The 22,500-nt window shown below is 40.9% G+C and overlaps 1 protein-coding gene across 15 annotated transcripts in view; it reads left to right on the top strand.

Annotated features, from left to right (window-relative positions):
• C2CD5 (C2 calcium dependent domain containing 5) overlaps positions 1 to 22,500 on the top strand; it is a 68,664-nt gene that overhangs the window by 60 nt on the left and 46,104 nt on the right. For 5 of the 15 annotated variants that reach the window (XM_075602897.1, XM_075602901.1, XM_075602903.1 and 2 more), the window contains exons 1-6: positions 1 to 411; positions 1,384 to 1,535; positions 4,257 to 4,442; positions 8,669 to 8,754; positions 10,803 to 10,835; positions 16,381 to 16,489. The exon at positions 1 to 411 is cut by the window's left edge. In XM_075602897.1, coding sequence (XP_075459012.1) covers positions 242 to 411; positions 1,384 to 1,535; positions 4,257 to 4,442; positions 8,669 to 8,754; positions 10,803 to 10,835; positions 16,381 to 16,489 — 736 coding nt within the window. In that variant the 5' untranslated portion in view covers positions 1 to 241. Of the gene's footprint in view, positions 412 to 1,383; positions 1,536 to 4,256; positions 4,443 to 8,668; positions 8,755 to 10,802; positions 10,836 to 14,284; positions 14,427 to 16,380; positions 16,490 to 22,500 lie in introns of those variants that run through there. The other 10 variants (XM_075602907.1, XM_075602908.1, XM_075602906.1 and 7 more) reach the window with 6 other exon arrangements.

Here is a 22,500-nt window from a genome sequence, read left to right on the forward strand (position 1 = left end):
ATTTCCCCTAAAATATGTTTGTAGGGACTGTGGCTTTTCCAAGAAAGACTACTTCCGCTCCTCTGCAGTTTCCTATGTCCTTGGTTTCTCCAGCTTGTTGATGCTGAAGCAGCATGTATATCCTTATTACGTGACTGATCTCTTCTTTACCTATGCATGCCTCTAGGAGTAGAAATGAAAACCTCCGCTAACCAAATCTCCTCAATCATTTTAACATATAGAACTTTTGCAAGCTATTTGTATGTACTGTTTTCTTTTCTTCCACCTTCGCTGGCAATTCTCTCAGGTCTCCGCTGGTTCAGCCGCCAAGTCACGGATACCGCTCGACTCACAACAGCCCAATTCACAGTGCTACTGGCTCACGGCTCACTCAGAACTTCTCTGTGTCTGTTCCCACTCTCATCTACACTGGTACGAGACTGCTCAGGCTCAGGAGCTGGGGAGAGGCAGGCCACAGGCAGGCAGGGAGACAGAGTAGGCAGGTATTACCCAGGTATACTCCCTGCTTTGCGGGAGTCATCTTACTCTTAATGAAGAATCTTTCATCAGCCGAAATATACTGAACAACTTTTTTTTGTTTGCCAAAGGCTCTTCTATTGACTCGCGCTCTGCCCTCTTTCACATTACAGCAACCAATGTACAAGGGTACCAAACGTTCCTTGTTTTGAATTTGCTTGTTCAATTGACCCTTCTTTGTTATATCCCAGTATCGGGCTGTACGGCTGGCCACGTACTTTCTCTAAATTCCAAATGACTGGTCTGTTTAATAATAGTATGGCTGCCTTTTTTTTAATCCCGTTAGTGCCCCTTTCAGACCAGCCCTGAATATCTTAATAAAAGGAAACCCACATGTAACCACATAAAGGAATAAGAGTCAGTTTGTCAATAGAAAAGCCCGTCTTGGGGAACAGGTAAGTTCTAGAATGCTGCTCTGCTGGCTCTTGCTTGGCTGTGTAGTTCCGCTCTCTGCTTTCTTTTGTTTTTAGCTGTGGCACTGGTGATGTTAAGAGGATAAGGAAACATTTCTTATTATTGACAAAGCGAATAATACTTTCTTTTTCTCCTGGCCGCATACATCCATAATGAATTCCTAAATTAAAAATGTTTACGCTTCATTTTCTTTTCTTTTGCATATTTACTTTCTTTCTTTCTTTCTTTTATTTGTTCTGTTTCAGCATGCCCTGCCTGATAACAGGGTTGCCTGACGTTCTGCATTCACAGGGTGGAATGACAAAAGGTGGTCTTTAGGTGTCATCCCCAGCTTCACCTCTGGGGAAACACTGCAGCCCACTTACTCACCCACCCCAGTTTTTGGACCATGCCATTGTCAGCCTGATCATATACCAAAGGATTACTTAATATGTTTCCACCTTCTTCTGGCAGGGCTCCCTTCAGTGAAGAACCTAACCCCAATACTCATTCATCAGGACCCTCCACCCCTCTGAAAAACCAAACATATTCCTTTTCACCTTCCAAGTCCTACAGCCGACAGTCCTCTTCTTCTGACACAGACTTGAGTTTGACACCTAAAACTGGTAAGGCACGTCCACCCGCTTTTTTTAATTTTATTTTCCATTTGTTTATTACGTTTCCTGGTTTGTCCTTTTTTCCACGTGGTCCTCCTCACACCCAAAAAGTTATCAAAAGGATGTTTGCAATATTATTTGTCCAAGAAAATAGTATGGCTTCCTTGTTGTTCTTGTAATGGTGATGGAAAATATTATTCCCCGTCAGCCTTGTGAGGGGACTTTATAATGACATTCGTATAAACGGCTCATAGCTAAATCCTTTACAAACGTTATGCGGGAGGCGAAGAACTGTTCCTGCTTGGGTAATATTTTCAGTAAGTAAATTATCCTTTTACCTCCAAGTCATTTTGACTACAAACCCCCAAATAGGTTCAGTAATACAGTAAATGACATAAAGTTTAAGATTGAATATCCAAATCTCTGATTAAATAGTTGTTTAAATCAGAGTATAGTGATTAACAGAAAAATAAAACTGCAGTTGCTCACGGAAGAGGTTATTCGCTAAAACATGAAATCACTTTGTAATATAGAATAAATCTCTCCGCTCTTTTTATCATTGCAAACTCCCTGTAGGGAGTTTTTAGCAAGCACACACTTTTTTTACATTCTGTACTTGAATTGTGGAGATACCAGTTGCTGAAAGTTTGCTTCCCTGAAGGTTGCAATTGCCGCTGCAGCGCACACTCATTACACCAGCAAAGATTGCCACGCTGCAGCTCACACTCATTACACCAGCAAAGATTGCCACGCTGCAGCTCACACTCATTACGCCAGCAGAGATTCCCACGCTGCAGCGCACACTCATTACACCAGCAAAGATTGCCACGCTGCAGCTCACACTCATTACACCAGCAAAGATTGCCACGCTGCAGCTCACACTCATTACACCAGCAAAGATTGCCACGCTGCAGCTCACACTCATTACACCAGCAAAGATTGCCACGCTGCAGCTCACACTCATTACACCAGCAAAGATTCCCACGCTGCAGCGCACACTCATTACGCCAGCAAAGATTGCCACGCTGCAGCTCACACTCATTACGCCAGCAGAGACTCCCACGCTGCAGCTCACACTCATTACGCCAGCAGAGATTCCCACGCTGCAGCGCACACTCATTACGCCAGCAGAGACTCCCACGCTGCAGCGCACACTCATTACGCCAGCAGAGACTCCCACGCTGCAGCTCACACTCATTACGCCAGCAGAGATTCCCACGCTGCAGCTCACACTCATTACGCCAGCAGGGATTGCTGCGATAACAGCTGATGCCAGGGCAATAATGAACACATGAAAAGCTCTGCAAATAAATTAGGATTTGAAAAAAAAAATTAAAAGTTAATAATATATTGGCGCATCCTGAACTATCAGAGTGTTAGAACTTCATTTTTGTTTTCAGAAGGATTACTGCTTTAACAGGTACTTTTTTGTACTAAATTATTCTTCCTACAATCTAATCTGTATGTTTAAAATAGGCTGAGGTTCCGGCAATGCTTTGCTCACTGTGCATGGTTACAGGCACCATGGCAGCCAAGAGGCCACTGTTAATTGCATCTGCACTAGAACAGTCCCTTTGGACAGCTGAAGATTAATAAAAAGTTACTTTTGTTACAAACTGTCGCGGCTTCCTATTGGCCGGCGTGCTGCGGGGGATTTAAATAACCAGGAAGTACCGGTGCTACCATACCCAGTATGTATGTAAGGTAGGGATGGCCAAGTCTAGTCCTCAAGGGGCACCGACCGGTCAGGTTTTCAGGATATTCCTGCTTCAGCACAGGTGGCTGAGTCAGCACAGTCAATGACTGATTTGAGCCACCTGTGCTGAAGCAGGGATTGCCTGAAAACCTGATGTGTTGGTGGCCCCTTGAGGACTGGATTTGGCCGCTCCTGATCTAAGAGAACTGATGCGTTTCAGCTCCGGAAACCTCCTGCCTCCACCCCATGTTTAGGGGGGCATTTCACTTTTAAACCCCCTGCCTCCATCCCATGTTTAGGGGGGCACTTGGAACGCCCCTGCCTCCACCCCATGTTTAGGGGGGCATTTCACTTGGAACGCCCCTGCCTCCATCCCATGTTTAGGGGGGCATTTCACTTGGAAACCCCCTGCCTCCATCCCATGTTTAGGGGGGCACTTGGAAAGCCCCTGCCTCCACCCCATGTTTAGGGGGGCACTTGGAACGCCCCTGCCTCCACCCCATGTTTAGGGGGGCATTTCACTTGGAACGCCCCTGCCTCCACCCCATGTTTAGGGGGGCATTTCGCTTGGAAAGCCCCGGTAAATGTTCTACATTTGCATTATTTCTCTGCTGTCTGTTGCATTAATTTAGCTCTAACCAAGTACACCGGGAAGACGTTTCATCCATACTGAAAGGATCTAAGGGGGAATAATATTTTTGAAACCCTGACAAAGAACTCAAGGAACCGTGTCTGATTAAATAAATTAAATACTTTGTATCCGTGAATGTTACCTATTCCAATTTTTGATAACTTAACATTTCATTCCCTATAGTATTGCTGTTGTTTGTGCCACCTCATCACGATGTACTGTATATATCCGCAGTGGCATTCCTTATGCAAGCAGTATATATCTGTATATACTTGGGTTATTGCTATTTATCTTTCTTTTCTTGCTTATGATTTCATTTATTTATTTCTTTTTCTTTCTGTTTCCGTTTTTCCTTCCACATCACCTGAAACGTCCTCTCCTGTCCGCTACCTCCCATCACCAGCACTTCCCCGAAAGGGGCCTAGATTTTTCCTCTCCCCGAGTTCCCCTTCTCTTATTTGTGAGTCTTCCAGTCTCCATCAGTCCTGTAGTCTCCTGCCGGGGTATCACTTCTCCCCACTACATCCTAACCATGTCAGCCCAGTTCTGAGGAAATCCGTTTCTTTCAGTGAAGAACTGCTTCTGGCTGGTAGGATCAATCTCCATTGCTTTTTATTCCCCCCTTGGGTGATGGCTTATTGCACCTGTTGTATCAGCGTTTACGAGCACGTCGGCTTTCTCTAGGCACGCACCTTGTAACATCAAGAGTTTGGGCAGTATCACAAAACTAAGTAACGTTGTTCAAGCACGCTATTCGATTAACACACTGGAGGGCTCACCCCAATCTGATAATTCGTTGAGTACAGCATTGACACCTGAACCAGGCGGGAATTTTTAAAGCGCCGATATCGCAAACGTTTCTGTCTCTGTATTGTATCCTTAAATCAATTGTCACATTGTGATGTTATTAAAACCTATAGTGCAGGGGTTCTTAAATCCAGTTCTTAATACCCCTCCCCCCCTCACCTCCCTACACCTCCCCAACAGGTCAGGTTTTGAGGATATCCCTGCTTAGTTACATAGTAGATAGTAGATGAGGTTGAAAAAAAGACATACAGTAAATCCATCAAGTTCAACCTATGCTAAATTTGAACGAGTTGGCCACCCCTGCATTATGGGTTCCTATTGGCTAAGGTTTGCTGGTCAATTTGATTTCCCGGGATAGGAGGAGAACACCAGGACTCCCTAGATGAAAATAGCACAGTTCCCTTCCGGAGGACGTCCTGGTTTTAATCTGTGAGAATCAATCCAAAGAAAAGCGAGCAGCTGGGATTCCAGCTTTAAATAGAAACAAAACGTTTCTAAACTTTGCTTGTAGAGTTTGGCACAGACACTGAAGGGAGCTTCTGGTGGCCTAAAAAATAGGTTAGGAGTCGGGTTCATGATGTACGGTGGGGACAAATCTAAAGGACATATCTGCATTGAACATTACTTGTTCAGTGCCAATCATATTTAGACCATATTAACACGATCACCAAAAACGTTAGCACAAAATACATGGAGTTTATATTCAAAACGTCAACAAAAAACGTTTTGTGGTACTGCTGCATTAAAATGAATGCATTTTATTTCTGAACACTAATGCTTGCAAAATAATGTATAATGTGCATGTCGGTTGCTATATGCACACTTATCACTCTTTGTTTGAGCAATATATGTAGCCCGACATTTTGGAGAGCCGTGTGTTTCTGCTCCAGCAGCTTCGGAGGAGGTACATGCTAAATAGGATGAGCTGATTTATCAGTGAGTGTCAGTAAAGGTGCAGTCCCACTTGGCAATGTGCAGGAGTTGAAGCGAAGGGATCGTCCTCGCCAATGTAATTGGCTTACGTTTTAACATTTGTCGGCTTAGTAAATTTAGGCCGCAGAGACTAAATGTGAAAAACACAAAAAGTAATATGCAACAAATGCTACTTTGTCATGGACTCTTGCCTAACTGAGGAATGAATTCAGAAGTATATTCAAAGGAGCATTATTCATCGATTTTTGGACAGTGGCAATAGCTGCCATTTTTAACATTCCCCCACAGCACAATGTTTTTTATATTAATATTTCTCCAAAACAAAAACTCTTAGGTATTTCACAATAATATATTGGATCCGGTTGAAGAAAAGAACCTTTTTTACAAAAATATTGTTGGGATTGAGGAAGTGGAACTGCACCTTTTTAAACTACTTAAAAATGAAAATAAATACAATTTTTATAATGAGAAAATTAGTTATTTAATGTTATTAGATGCAAGCTTTCAAAACGATTTGGCTCATTCATCAGGACGTTATCCTTTGGACACACTAAAGTTATTATCCATTAGCTAGTACCTGCATTTTTTAGTTTACTCTTAAGTTGTTTTTTATTACACTTATGTTCCCCACCCCTATTCAATCCTCAAAGAGCTTCATTTATACACACACGCAGCCTTTTCAGTGCATCTTTTACACACTATGTACCATAAGACAATTGGAAAACGCCTCAATGAGACATATCTTTGTATCGCATGTTTAACAATAGGAATTCCCAAAGTGTGTGTGTGTGTGTGTGTGTACACGTACCCCTCATCAGCAGTTAATATTAATTTCTTGATCCCAGTTGTTTGGGGTCACTCTTATTATTTGTAAAGATCTCCCTTGAAGATGTTGAATATCCTGAATATCCACTTCATGTGGTCATACTGTGTGTTTCTGTATAGGACCAACTTCCCACAGCCTGATCACTTTATATAAAGATTCACTAAGGTGTTACTTGTCAGAAACGCAGTGAGGCAAAATACACGACATTCCTGAAACCTGTGTACTGTATGCAGAGAGGCTACCATGTCACAGTATCCCTCTGACTCTGAATGAGTGGAACTGTGCACTTTCCAATTGCATCTATATTTGATATCATTCGCCCTAGCGACACTGCTCTGTGCCCTTATCTGATTTGCTAGTTGTATGCATGTATTACTAAAAAGCAAAGCACTGATTAGACATTTACATTTCTGTAGAATAATATGTATAGTGAAGACAGTCATACATTGCCTAAAACTAAGCCCTGCACCTGTGATAATGGTGAGCATCAAACTGGGCTGCCCTGAAATTTTACCATTACCGCACACAGAAAGGTATAAAGGAGGCTCTGTGTGTCCAACACATTCTTTCATGTTTAACCTACATACTGTTTCATTCCTTGGTTAGCATCAGTTCTATTCATTTGTAAACACATCTTCCTAATTGTTAGGGCATTACTGTTTGCACTGAGCTCTCCTAACCTCTTTCTCAGCTAAAATGCAACCTAATGTGCACAAATACGGGATCTATATTATTGCTGCTGTTTTTTTTTGTCTGCAAATGGCATCTTTTTGTTATTGTTTGGGGTTTCTGTTGCCGGTGGTTTTGTATGCAAGTTTCTTCATTACATGCGTCTGTCTCATTAGTATTGTATAGTCCTACGGACAGTAAGGTTGGCCACCACAATGCGATCCAAAATGCAAAGTAGGACTATACCAATGCTAACATTAGTGTTTCCTTATCCAATCACAGCTAAAAATGGGCTTACACTTCAATTCTAATCTCTCACTTAGAAAACCTTCTGTAGAAAAACTAGGCTTTGCAATTAGGTGCTTGTGAAACACAGCTTTGTAATGCTTTGACTCCCTCACCCGTAATAAGGCTGGACCTTTTTATATTATTACATCAGGGGTGGGAAACTCCCGTCCTCAAGGGCCACCAACAGGTCAGGTTTTGAGGATATCCCTGCTTCAGCACAGGTGGCTCAGTCAGACTGATTGAGCCACTTGTGCTGAAGCAAGGATATCCTGAAAGCCGGACCTGTTGGTAGCCCTTGAGGACTGGAGCTGGATACCCCTGTATTACATTATGACATTCTCAATTTATCCAGTATACAAAATGTAAGCTAATATTTATTTATCTAATCCTCTGCAAATTGGTGTACAATTCTTTATATATGACACACAATCAATGCCACATATTAGCTTTGAAGAAGCATATCTCCAAAATGTAATCTCCAGCACATTAAAATGATTTGTTTTATCCAGGTTCAAAACATTCTGGGAGCTTAGTTCTGCGTGCCACTTTGCTCTTGTGAACCCCTCCTAGGCATTTTGGGAGCTTGGCTTAAAACAATGTTTTGGTAAAGTAAATTCAGCGCAGAAAAAAAAACAACACATGCAGAGAACAGGCTTTTGGGAGCTTCCAGAATACTCCCTAATCTCAATACAGCATCTCTAACACTTGTCTCCACGCGCGTCACAACCACTCTGATTAAAGAAAATGCTTTGACAATAAGACACAGTACATTAGGCTTTTCAGACCAAATGGGGATTTTGGCAAAATCAACTATGTTTGTCAGTCCTAACGGATTCCTACTATACAGCTGATGTCAAGTAAAGGGTCTCGGAGGATTGCAACATTATGCAGGTGAAGAGCATGTTGCAGTCCACAGTTACTTGGGTCTATGAGATTTTAATGACCCCTACACTTCCCATTGATGAATTTTTCTGGAAGTTTTGCTATTTTAGATTAACCTTTGCGCAGATTAACCCTTGCTTACTTTACACCCGATTTGACGAAATGTTCAGGCGACTACTATTCATAACATTGTTTATCTGAAAGACGCATGAACCAAAGTACACATTTACTGGGTTGTGTATCAGATACTAAACGCTTCACTCAAATAAGTCAGCACGCATGTTTATTTTTCCAAGCATATTGGGGAATTTCCTAGTTGGTGTTTAGGATGAGGCTTTGTGAAGAGAGGGAGGGGAGGTCTCGTTCGGACGTTGCTCTGTGAATGTTATTGATGTGATGATGTTGTTTAGGAATGGGAAGTGGGAGTGCTGGAAAGGATGGGGGAACATTTAAAGCTCTTCTAAGACAGCAGACCCAGTCCGCCTTGGAGCAGAGGGTAAGCATCGACATTACTTATATTATGCAAATGTTTTCTAATGATATGTTGTTCTCCGTAGTAGTTCTGCATTGCACTAACTAATGCCTTGTACTTTCTAAAGGCCAGTGTGTCGTATTAATTATTGAGAACTGCCTTAAATATTCATTTGTTTCTAATAGTTAATTAAAATATTTGAAACCCTGGCCTCGTCTGTCACCAAACACCTTCTCCAATTATAAATCCTCTTACCGGTTTACTAGACTGGGATAAAAAAAGAAAGAAAGGGAAACACATCCTTGTAGGATATTTATCTTTGGTTTAATGTCTAACACGGTGCTGGCCGTCTCTTGTCCCCAAGGGCTGGAGTCGCCACCCCTGGTCCAACACATGGTTTCTATGTATCAGTAACACCCAGCCATGCTACAGTCTGGGATAAGCTGCATTGCAACACTGTATGTTGTATCCATTCAATAAAAATACATTCATATAGACACCTAAATATTTAATAGTTTGTAGATGCTCTCTTAAATATTTTAAGAAAATGTCATTTCTTGGAGATCCCAAGTTTTAGTAATCCAAGAGATTTAGTTTAGTGAATCAATGAGGATATCATTGTAATACTTAAAGACAAAAACACATAAGAAACATAGGACAATGCTTTGTTTAAAAAAATAAAATATATAGACCTGGGTGAACATCCTTCTCAACCCAACCAACAATAATATTTTTGATTCAATTTGAAATATCCCTCATACTTTTTATGCACTCTCCAATAATAAACCACCAGCTATTTCAAACCGTTTAATAACACTTGAAGATATCCGTTGTAGTTACTTTGGCAGGTTACTTTGTTAAAGTCGATTGCACAAAGGAAATGCAATCCATGAGCATCTTATTTATATTAAAGAATTCAAATAAGGTGGGGATTGTTTTCCCTGCACAGTGGGGAGATTCGGGCTCAAACCTCGTCTAGATTCAGCATTGATTTGGAGTATGAGATTTCAAACCTGAATCCTTAATCGCTTTAAATGTGGTTACATTGTCTCTGGGCCGGGGCAGACATGGAAGGGGTATCTATAGATATGGTTATATTATCACTCGGCCGCGGCAGACATGGAAGGGATATTTATAGATGTGGTTATATTATCACTGGGCCGCGGCAGACATGGAAGGGATATTTATAGATGTGGTTATATTATCACTGGGCCGCGGCAGACATGGAAGGGATATCTACAGATGTGGTTATATTATCACTGGCCCGGACAGACATGGAAGGGATATTTATAGATGTGGTTATATTATCACTGGGCCGCGGCAGACATGGAAGGGGTATCTATAGATGTGGTTATATTATCACTGGGCCGCGGCAGACATGGAAGGGGTATCTATAGATGTGGTTATATTATCACTGGGCCGGGGCAGACATGGAAGGGATATCTATAGATGTGGTTATATTATCACTGGGCCGGGCAGACATGGAAGGGGTATCTATAGATGTGGTTATATTATCACTGGGCCGGGGCAGACATGGAAGGGGTATCTATAGATGTGGTTATATTATCACTGGGCCGGGGCAGACATGGAAGGGGTATCTATAGATGTGGTTATATTATCACTGGGCCGGGCAGACATGGAAGGGATATCTATAGATGTGGTTATATTATCACTGGGCCGGGGCAGACATTGAAGGGGTATTTATTTACGTGGTTACATTGTCGCTGGGATGGGGCGTACTGTACATGGAATGGGTACCTATAAAGGTGGTCACATTGTTACTGGGACATACATTATTGCCTGAAATCCACTCTCTGTTCAGAGTCCTCGCCCTGAAAAGTTTCCAGACGTTAAGGAAACGAATGCTACCTTTAGCGTTCCCTTATGAATTGCCTGGTACAGGCTGGGCTCTTGCTGGTCTTGTATAGGCACCACCTGCATGAATAGAGACCACTTCTGTTTCATTAATCTCAGGATTAAAGCTCATTCAGATTTGGGGCATTGTGTATTTGGAGTAATGTGATCTGAAAAGATGATTGATGTTTTTGTTTCTTGTGTTATTCCTGGCTAAGGGAGGATCCCCACATAGGTTCTGTAGAAGGCGGGTATGTTCCTCGAAACACAAACACAAAGCTGTGTGACCTTGCTGTTTGGCCCTCTTTTGACTTTGCCCGTATTGCCTGTTTTTGCAAAGTACAGCCTCTTAAAACGTTATAATATCTGTTATATTAATGTTATGTTCATATTTACAGCAATATTGGACTTGGCAAGCCCACTGCATTTCTTTCATGCTTCACTGATCCTTAGCATGTCTGTACATTTCGTTTCCATATTTTCGGCTTTGCTTAGAATAGGTTTGTTTGGCTGCCAGTTCTCGTCCATGGCAAAACGCTGTTAATTTTGCATATTAAGTTGACACGTGATTTATTTTAATTAATAATGAATAAACACTTGGGTGCTCTATTTTTGTTTGGAATATGTTCTTAAAGGAAAGTAAAAACACTAGTTTCCCCCCATTCCTATATAATGGGTAAAGAGGGGTGTATATGCATGCATACATGCACGCGCACACACACACATATGAGATTATATATATATATATATATATATATATATATGAGATATCGTGTGTGTATATATATATATATATATATATATATATATATATATATTATACCTACACACATACCAATGTTGCAAAATTTAGGCTGAGATGTCCCTGGTATGTAGATAAGAGGATGGACAGAATTAGCCTTTCTTGAGACTGTATCTGCTCAGTAACCTGTTCTCCTAGATTGCACAAAGAGCAGCTACTGTACATGTTACCTGTGTAGATAGAATTACCGTATAGACTTGGTGCCTATTGTTGCCTGACCGTGGTACAATTATAAAATTGCCATAAAATCCATGTGCTACGGACTGTGGAATGGCTATTAATAGCTTGGTAAAATGCAGTGATCTTCTGATCAAGGGTAGGTGAACAAAGTTCAGTGATAGTGCTCTAATGACCGTGATGGTTGTACATCTATGATGCAATGAATGCTTGATTGAAGATGGCTAGGTGCAGGTATAAGGGTGAGTAATGAGGTATATATGGGTGAGCATGAGTGTCTGTGCCCAAATATAATGTCCTGGTGAGTGTGAGTGTGGGTGATGGAGATATATGAGCCCCACTCCCTCACTGCCAATGTGGACTGGGTCTGACAACTGCCTGATAACACCAATAAAATACCCCAAAGTACAGTTAAAGTACCAACTCACGTGACCATTCCCTTGTAGACTTCCAGGATGCGTGCTTCTGCAGGTAGGAGAGGATATGGTAGCCACAAATGCAGGTGATGCAGTGCACAGCAAAGATACAGGATACACCGGAACAGCAGCAGTAAAATAAAACTCTCTGACGAAGCGCCTTATAGGCGTGAAACGCGTAAGAGAAGGAGGCTTTTTGCACCCATCCCTGTCTGCACCATGAAGTTATAATAAAGGACTTTTATTTTACTGCTGCTGTTCCGGTGTATCCTGTATCTTTGCTGTGCACTGCATCACCTGCATTTGTTGCTACCAGATCTTCTGATCAATACCATTTTCTATGTTTCTGGTTTAAATCATGAACAGAATGATTGAGGCTATTTGCTCGAGGCTGTTTTAGTGTCCCAAGCCCACCAAGGATAAGTGATAGCATGCAGTGTATTTCATAGCAGTGTGTTGCACGGCCATTTAGATAGGGAACGTATTGCATTTCTTGCCTTCGGATTCATTACCACACTGCCTGCATCTTGTCTGACTTAAGTGAAATTGTAGATCACATAATGATATATGAAAATAAGAAAGTATGCCTAAGTACATGTTGATGTACACATGCATATTCACAAAGAAGTATCAAACTCTTCTCTATAAATAATTCCTCTTACAGTATTGTAGGATTTTTCGCTCATTAGTGATTTGTTACGATCTTTCCTGAGAAATACGGTCTGCAAATTTGTTCCTGCCTTGGGCTGTGGGTGTGTCTTAAACCGAGTCATCTCATATTTTAGAGCAGCAATCCCCTCTACTCCTTCCCAACCCCAACTTATTATAGGATGGGAACCAGGGAGTCTCCTACAGTTCCAGGGACTGCCCGATTTCCCGAGATACCGTACCAGTGAAATTCTAGGGGAAACAAAATGGCCTTGAAGTCTCAGGCCAATAGAATGATTGCATGGGTATAAAAAATGGTTCATTGAGAGAAATCATCCAAAAAATAATCCCTTATAGGTTACACTCATGGAAGACACCGGTTGGGAGGGAAGTATAGTATCCCAAGGTCTCCCAATCAACCATTTTTTTTGTACCGATACTCATTATCTTCCCTTTATGCACCATGTGAATATTATTATATATCTATGCTGTATTTGGTTGATCGGTAGGTATATTTCTAGTATACAATAGGAGATTTCAACCTAATTTATTGGATGGACAGGTTAGTTCCCATTAAAAAGCAGTAAGGTAATACTGGTAATTTCAGCGGTACGTATCTCTGGGTCCCTAGAGGTAAAAATAGCCGGTTCCAATCCTGCAGCGAATAAAGGGTGCTTATGTAGAGGGGGGCTGCTTTTAAAGTAAATGTGTGAAATCTAAAGAAAACTTGAAATCTGGAGAAAATGCAATATATATTTAAAGGGATTATTTCATTATTCGGGACATTACAATACCAAATGTAGAATAATTTCAATTATCTTTAAATATATCAAAAATGTTAAACATATAAATGAGGTTAATGTAGATTTACAAAAAATATATAATAGTAATATTCATCAATTTGAATTTCTAGTACAAAGTGTGTTCAGCAAAATTATCTCAACTTAAAGGGGAAAATCTTGCCCGTTCGCAGTGACCGGGAAGCGTATTTTGGGGACTTACAGATGTAGTAGGCGTTATTGCCCCCCCACTGGCGCGTTAGTCCCACCCCCTTTTTTTTTGCACATGGCGAATGTATTTGCAATGGCGGTTGCTGGCCCGTTGTGTATGGCACGTTGTGTATGTCCCGTTGCAATGCGTCAGCGGGAGCGATAACGGCTGCTACGTCTGTAGGTGAAAATATTGGTGCGGGGGAGGACAACTTCAGTCCTCAAGGGACATCACTGCTTCAGCACAGCTGACTGTCTTCGACTGAGCCACAGATTGAGCCACCTGTGCTGAAGCCTGGATATCCCTAATTCCTGGCCTGGATGTGGCCCTTGAAGACTGGAGTTGTCCACCCTTGTATTGGTGGAAGGTAGTTGTATCCGGGTTTACTCTATCTGCCCAGCAGGGGGAGTTGTGGTTCTGGTTTCTGTGTGTAGGGGGGCCATTGTCCGTGGTGTTTATACTAGTGTAGGAGAATACATCCTTTGGAAAGCCTGAAAATCCCTTTTCCATTTACCATGTACTCATCATACAATTAATGTTTGTTTGCTACAGACATGCATGTTGTTTAACCTGATATTATTCTATGTGTATGTAGTATAAATACTCCACAGCACACGCAGTATAGTATGTATTTCTGTCTACATACACATATGTGCTCATGTGTTTCTGCTTTGTCACAAGCTGATAAAATCAGCCATGAAAGAAGGTTACACATTAACTGTCCGAACTTAAGCTGTGAGCCTCATTCAGGACAACCAATGCTACCATTTACTCTTTCTGGTCAGATTTCATCAGCCTATGACCAAGAGGTAATGCTCTGACCTTTTTATTCACTTTCTGCACAGCCATGTATAGATGTGTGTTCTTTCTGTGATTTTGAAACGCCATGTCGCACCCTCACTTCTATTGTATTTATCAACAAGAGCCCGGCAGACGAACGGAAAGTAAGTGATTTATCCCGATTCAAAGACTGGATCCCCAAACAACTTTGCAACCAGATGGACATAAAGCCTATTAGAACAAGTCATTTCAGCCCCTTCCCCTAACCCTCCCCCCCCCCCCAACAGTGAGGGAGTTCATTAGTGTTTATATTGCGCACCATCGTTCCCATGTCTGAAGGTTGTGCTAGAAACACCTTTTGGGTTTTGCTCTGTTGTGGTGCGTAGCTTTAACTTGCATGTTCTGATGATGAATTGTTGTGGTGTTTAACCAAATCTGCTGCCCAGGAGTTAAGGATTCTTGGAACTAATTTAACCGAAACCTAATCATTAATAATGTCTGGATGCATTTGTGGTCCATAATAGCGCCCATGAAAAATTTATCCAATGCTCCATTTTAAGTTTCCGACTCTCCGGTGCTGAAAGGTAGGTAAGGGTACTGCTAGGGTAGGTAAGGGTACTGCTAGGGTACTAGCTTTGTTAGGTAAAAGATTTGGGGGCATATTTCAGTTGCTTTAATGACACCCATTGCCTTACCAAAGCATTATTTCATCATTAAAAGCAGCCGTTTATGATACACAAGTCTTCTTTACGTGCATTAGTCATGAAGCCATTTTTAAGTGATATTTACACACACTTTACCGCAAAAGCTGGCCAATTTGTACATCTTTCGGATTGTAAAACTATTTATATTGATTTACAAAATGTAGTTAAGATTTTATATTTCATTTCTTAATACATTACAGCAAAAATCAAGAGGCCACATTTTTTATGTGGCTCTTGGGTCCTACTTGTTCCTAATTACTAAAATATATAAATACATAAATATTGGCTTGGTAATACTTTTATGCGTTTGTGTGTGCAGAAATGACGAGAAGTGCCCATTGCATATACAGATACACTATTGCCTATTCTTTTTGCACAGAAAACTTTGGCTTCTGGGTTGTAGAATGAGCACAGTCACAAATTGCAGAAATTCATTTATAGCCCCTAGTTAGAAAACGTTATTGTTTTTTTTTTTAATCTTAGGAGATAAACACCGTCCAGGGGTTCTCGGCCCTAGTCTTCATGACCCCCTTTCCCCCCGCCCCCCACCCAACTGGTCAAGGTTTTTTATGGATATCCCTGTTTCAGCATAGGTGGCTCAGTCTTCGACTGCGCCACTAATTGAGCCACCTGTGCTGAAGCAGGGATATCCATAAAGCCTAACCTTTTGGGAGGGGAGGGGGGGGGGGGGTTTGAGGACTGGAGTTGAGAACCCGTCTTACACCTCGCACCTTAGTGGGTAAATCTTACGAGTTATGTACAGACTTGAAAGTGCAATCCTCAGCATTATTTTAGTTTTATCCTAAAGATTAATGATACTGTCCCTGAGTTGAACCATTCTATCAAACCCCTCTTCTTCTTCTTCTTCTTTTTTTTTTTAAATGTAGAAAGTATTTCCCCCAATCCCGTAAAGATTCTCATAAGGCTGCAGTTTCACTCCGTTCCCACAAACATGCCAACGCATTCCACCTTATTCTGTTCTCTTGGGAAACAGATGGTAAACTGCATGACCACATACTGTACGTTCAACCTAGGTCTTCCTAAAGTGCCCAGACCACAATTGTGTATTATCCCAGACCTAATGGTACCTCACCGAACCATACTGTGAAAAAGAAACAATATTACTGATCAGGGGGTGTTATATAGCCCCTTATACTCTTCAATGTAACCCCTTATACTCTTCAATGTAAACATGCTTAATACTATGCTGTTCGGGATGCGATTTTAACATGGTCAGTGTGAATTGACAATATTGTATCTCCTTTTAATCTCTTTGTAGGAGTTTCCCTTTTTCACCCTGACAGCCTTCCCCCCGGGGTTCCTCGTTCACGTCGGTGGGGTTGTCAGCGCTCGCTCTGTGAAGCTTTTGGATCGGATTCACAATCCTGGTACGTTTATTGACCCGACTTGCGTTCTTTTTGCATTGTGACTCTGATATTGGGGCTTTTAACCCATTGCTATTTCTAATCAAAAGCTGCACCATAAAAGAATTTGCCAAAATAGGAAAAGTAGTCCATGGTCAAAACAATAAAACACACCACATATTCTGCCGTTCCATTCTGTTAAATGAATGTATATTTAAATAGAGAAACATTGATTTTTCTCCCACTGATCTATGGAAATAAAATAAATAAATTGGACTTATTTATTCCATGACAAACCCTCTTGCTTGAGTATCGTGCTATAAGTTAAACTAACATGATACTGTTACCCGCTGGCTTTTCCATGGAACTATTACTAAAGCGCATTTTAAACGTTTCACAAAGTGAGTGAGTAGTCGTGACTATTACTTGCAACAGTCGTTATGTATGCTGCTGCAGGCAGGGCTCGGGGCAGAGGCATGCTCCCTAATCATTGCAGTATGAGTTTGTAGAATTACCAATACTTCAAGTCAGAGCACAGATCTAAATAAAGATCTATGTTGGCTTACTGTACATTATTCTACCATTACTTGTCTATCCATTAACCAAACTGAACTTGCATACTGTACTGTATTTGAATAATGTTAGTAACTGGTGGCCCCTGCAAGGATTGAACTGTATTGTATGTAGCTGTGAATAGACCAATCTTTGAAATGTACCAAGTATATCTGCAGCACTGCTCTGGGACACTTAAAAGAAAAACACACGCAAGTAGATTTGTAAAAGGTTAATTGTTAAATCGGAGCTCCCTTACAGTAGTTCTATACTTAAGATTAACAATGGAACACTTTATATACAAAATCCTCTCCATTTTGGTTCAAGTAAACAAAGGAAATCTCCCAGGACACAATTTCATGGAGAAGAAATAAATATTTGCTTGTTTAACCATTGTAACGCTGTAGGAAAAAGCAGATTATCGTTAAATAAGTGTGTCCATTTCCTTAGTTTGGACAAACACGCAGTATGTTTGTACCTACAGTACAGTACTACATTAACATCTTGCCATGGGCTTAATACCCCACTTCCCTTTCTTGATGCAGGTGTGGAATGTGTGCCCTTATAATGCCATGTGGGTCACAAGCCGTATTATGCTGTTCCACTCCCTTCTTTCCCAGAATACCAGATCTCTCAGACATGGAGGCTCTCGTGCCAATCTCACTAGAGCTCTGCTTGTGCTTACAGTTTTACAAATGACTTTTAACTATTAATGCAGCACACACCGCTGGGTGTTTTACAGCACTATTATTTTTAGTGCGTCTTATGTATTTTCATAATCTTAAAAAAAGATTAAATTTTAGACTATTGTCCCATGTCATTTTAGAGCTGAAGGAAAGCTCATTGAAGCAGGACACTTGTATTGTCCCCTTTGTAAGTGGTCACAGGCTCCAACACTGTGTAATAAAAGTGTCATTTGGAAGCGCAAGCTTAATTTTATTTATCGCCATAATATTAACTATTGGCATACGTTTTCTTCAGGTAGGTATAATGTCCGTGTGCTCCTCATGTCGCTATGTTTCTGCAATCCTTCCTTTGTCTTCTATGAGACAGTATTATGTGTGGCATATGGTACTGTATATGTGAATGTGCCTCTTGCAGTACTTGTTCTTAATGTTTAGTTGACATGTATATGCATTCAGATTGCTTGTCCTTAGCTTTAGAGCAGGACAGGGTTCTTACATGAACTTGTTACCAGACAGCTGGATATAATGACTGCAGAACATCTGGCCATGACGAGCCTTGGGTCGCAGTATCATGTTCTACACCAGGAGGCGCCAACTCCAGTCTTCAAGAGCTAACCAGTCAGGTTTTCAGGATATCCCAGCTTCAGCACAGGTGGCTCAATCTTCGACCGAGCCACTGACTGAGCCACCTGTCCTGAAACAGGAATAACCTGAAAACCTTCAGGACTGGAGTTGGCTATCCCTGACCTACTGTGTTTTCTTTTCAATTTCACCCGCTTATTAACTGACCTGTCTGTGTAATGTTTCTGTGGAGTGGTATTGTCAATTGTGTTCTTGTTTGTAGTGTTTTTTGCTCACTCTTCTGCTTCTATAACTGACCTACTAATTTGCTGTTTTGAACTCAGCCTTTGTCGGAATAATGGGTAACACCAGATCTTACAAACTGCTAGACTGGAATAGTTACAATTCAGGTATTTTATTAGTCCTTTCATACTACATATGACACAAATTATGGCAGCTCAGTGAAGTTTTTAGCATAGTTTAAATGTCAAAGGTTTCACTGCAAATTCCAATTTGCACAGTGGACCCAATCCGAAATTGTTGCCATTTGTACTTTCACCTAAATGTAACTCAATGATGTACAATGTAAATTGGGCAAAACACACATTACAAACGATAGTCAGAATATCTTTGAAAGTAATATTTAAAATAAAAGTATATATTTTTTCCATAAAACTATTGCCCCATTTTTATACTAGAGCTTTATTGTCTGTTCACATGAATTTTTATCGGGGTCGTTTTAAGATCTTCCAAAATTCTTTAAAAAAAATAAAATTAAAACAACCGTAAGTAAATTGTCTTCCAGCTAAAGTGAAACAAAGGAACATTGGTTCAGTGAAACCAATAAATAGTTCATTTGACCATTTCATGCATGTTATCTAAAAATGTATATTATAATTTCAGTGTGCTCTTGTCATCTCTGTTATGAGTTAATCTTGCTCAATAAGCCACCTGTGCTGAGGCAGGGATATCCTTAAAACCTGACCTGTTGGTGGCCCTTGAGGACTGGAGTTGGCCGCCCCTTTACTGGGAATACAATGCTGAAAATGTAGTAGTCTAATTCTGTACAGCATAAAGCAGCTGCACAAAAACATCTTCATTTGGTACTGCTATTATGGCATCCATTGCATCCAGATATCAAACAAGGCATCTTGGCATTACATGGAGGCATTTCAGCTTTTCATACTGTTTCTCATCTTCATCAAATGACTTGGTTTGCTCCCATTAAACTCCACATGAGGTTTGAGAAGTAACTATAGTGAGAGGTTATTTGATCCGCATAATGGCATGTGTGTGTCTCCATGTTTATCTGTCAAATAAATGTGCATGCCTGAGCTCTTGAAAGTCTGATTAGGAGGTTTGCACGGGGCATCATATTTACAGTAAGATTGCACATTTTAAAGCCAACACATTTTGTTGTAATGACCGAACCACAAAGTTGTGATACACAACTATATAGTGTATAGCGCTCACAATGTCATATTTCAGTGAGTTGCATAGAATCTTGCTTTATATAAATGCTATAATTAATATTGTTAATTATTTCTTATACGTTCCTAACTAGTTGTTGTCTTTCTAACATTAGACCAGCTGTTACCGAACTGTTAAGCCCATTGGTATGAGCATAGAACACTGGTTTGTTTTGCAATACATGTGCACTGAACAAAGGATTTAACTTTTCATAAATCCATCATTTCCATTGATGTGTGTACCCAACCACAATCTGCTGGCTCACTCAAAAATGTACATTTGCAATTCGTAGAGCTAACAAAAATGGGAAAACATCCTATTCGTACTATCAAACCCGTAATATTGGAATTTAATCTTTAGCCACACAATGTCCTTTATGGGTCAATATAAATATTAATTTAGATGACTACTAGTAATGGAACATCAGCTTAATATTGTTTTTATACCCCAGCTGCTGTAAATCTTTTAATACCTTCTATTATATAACATGTGCCTCACTGTCACATGAAAATTCCATTGCATCAAAAGAATAGGCTGTAAGAATGCTCTATTCACACATTGTTCCACTCAGAGGTTTGTAGTTTCCTGTTAGATCATCTGTTTGGAAGAAGAGAAAGGCTTCACATTTTCATATCATACAGCCCACAGACATCTCTTCCGTGGTCTGTGTTTGGGAGATGAGCATGTATTTCATTAGGCAGTCACTATGCATGCTAATTTGTAGAATGCACGTTGTCAACGTATTATCCCTAACTCAACAGCAATACTATATGACAAAGGTTTGCCATCTGTTCTGAATTGTCCATTAGGTGGTATCACCTGTAGAAGCAGCATCATGGGCTCCGAACAGTTCGGTGATGCTGATGATCTATAATAATTAAAAAATAAAACCGGCACTAACCGAAGGAGAAAGGTGCAGAATACTGTATATTGAATCGACGTTTCAGCTTTGGGTGGGTGTTTCCTCAAGGTCTAAGGCAGTGCCTGCTTTATTTTGGAATATTGTGTGTGTATAACAGGATAGATAGATACACACAAAGAGATAGATATACTGTGTGTGTGTGTATATGTATGTGTGTATATATATATATATATATATGTGTGTGTATATATATATATATATATATATATATATATATATATATATATATATATATATATATATATATATAATACGCTCATTTGCATGTCTTAGACAGTTTTGCAACCCTGCCTTTCACCATTATCACACAGCACTTCCACTGCAGCAAGGGATTCTGGGAAATGACATGCAAATGAGCACACAGTGCCACCTTTTGCTTAAAAACAGTTTAACATGGTCCTCTATAAGCTTAATCTTGCTGCATTTCACAGCTTTGAGCACAGCCTGGGTTAAGATGCATAGCCAGTAAACCCAGCCACAGACAGACGTTTTAACCTTAATGGGTCTCCTCAGTGTGGGGTTGGTTATACTGGCTTTGCAAAATGAAGCAGGGATAGGTTTCACCACACTTCGTAAAGTTATGGTGGGTAAAAAAAGTGACACAAACCGGCCACAGTTGCCCAAATCACCACAATAATGAAGTCTGGCTAAGGGTGATCCTGTCTCTTCCCAGCATACCTTGTCTAATCCTAATGGCCACTTTCAAGTGTGTCAAAACAATCACTGTATACCAGACAGTGACAATAATCTACACATCCACCTCTAACGCCCCTACCCCCTTAATCTCTCCCCCACTCTCTCCCATCCTGGGGCCCTACCTATTGAGTAGGGAATCCGGGCCCTACCCAGCATTAGGGAGGTCGCCCTGGCACCCAATAACGGACGTTGGTCACTACTTCTGGCGGGGCCACACTTCCGGGTCCGTTCAGGGGCTCGCCCGGCATAAATTGCCATTCTCCCAGCGTGAGCCAGCGAGGGGCTTTCTCCAAAGCTTCATTAGTGTCGAGTTCATTTTCCTTTAACCATTAGAGATCTGTTCCTCTGCAGCCAATAACATTGTGAGCCAGGAAAGGCCTTTTTAAGTCCCATTTCATCACGTAATGAATCTAGAAAGAGCCGCGGTAAGATTATATTTCCCGTAATCCTAATGCTTCAGTTTTCAGCATTTGTCCTCCCTATTCTGCACGCGCAGTATTATAGGATCTGCGTTTATTTTTAACTTGGTGAAATAATCTGCCAATACAGGAAGCCTGTTACATTAGCAATTAGGTTTTCTACCACCCTCTCACGTACTGTAGAGTGAAGACTATAATAGGAAGGCAGCACAGTGTTTAAACCAGGGGTGGCCAACTCCAGTCCTCAAGGGCCACCAACAGGTCTAGTAGAAAATTTGTATTGAGCGTGCTGTCTCTCCAAACGACCCCCCTCTCACGGCTACCCAGTGTCACCCCGCAGCTCCCAATCTCCCGTGATCAGCGGGGCATAATCAGCAATACAAAAAACAAAAATAGGAGCGCATGAAAATGATACCAGAAGAAACCAGGTCTTCAGGATATTCCCGCTTCAGCACAGGTTGCTCAATCGAAGACTGCACCACCTGTGCTGAAGCAGAGAGATCCTGAAAACCTGACCTGGTGGTGGCCCTTGAGGACTGGAGTTGGCCACCGCTGTGTTTAAATGTATTCATCAAATGAATCTGCAAGACCAAATTCACAAAAAGCAAGAATGGGAAAGATTAAATTATCTAAAAACTGTGCTGTATTATACACACGCCAGCCAAATAGCAAATACAAAGATACATTTTGTTTCCTGATCATTTAATCCTGGGATGACACGGGTATTAG

Source organism: Ascaphus truei, chromosome 5 (genome assembly GCF_040206685.1).
Source record: "Ascaphus truei isolate aAscTru1 chromosome 5, aAscTru1.hap1, whole genome shotgun sequence".
Classification (NCBI taxonomy): Eukaryota; Metazoa; Chordata; class Amphibia; order Anura; family Ascaphidae; genus Ascaphus; species Ascaphus truei.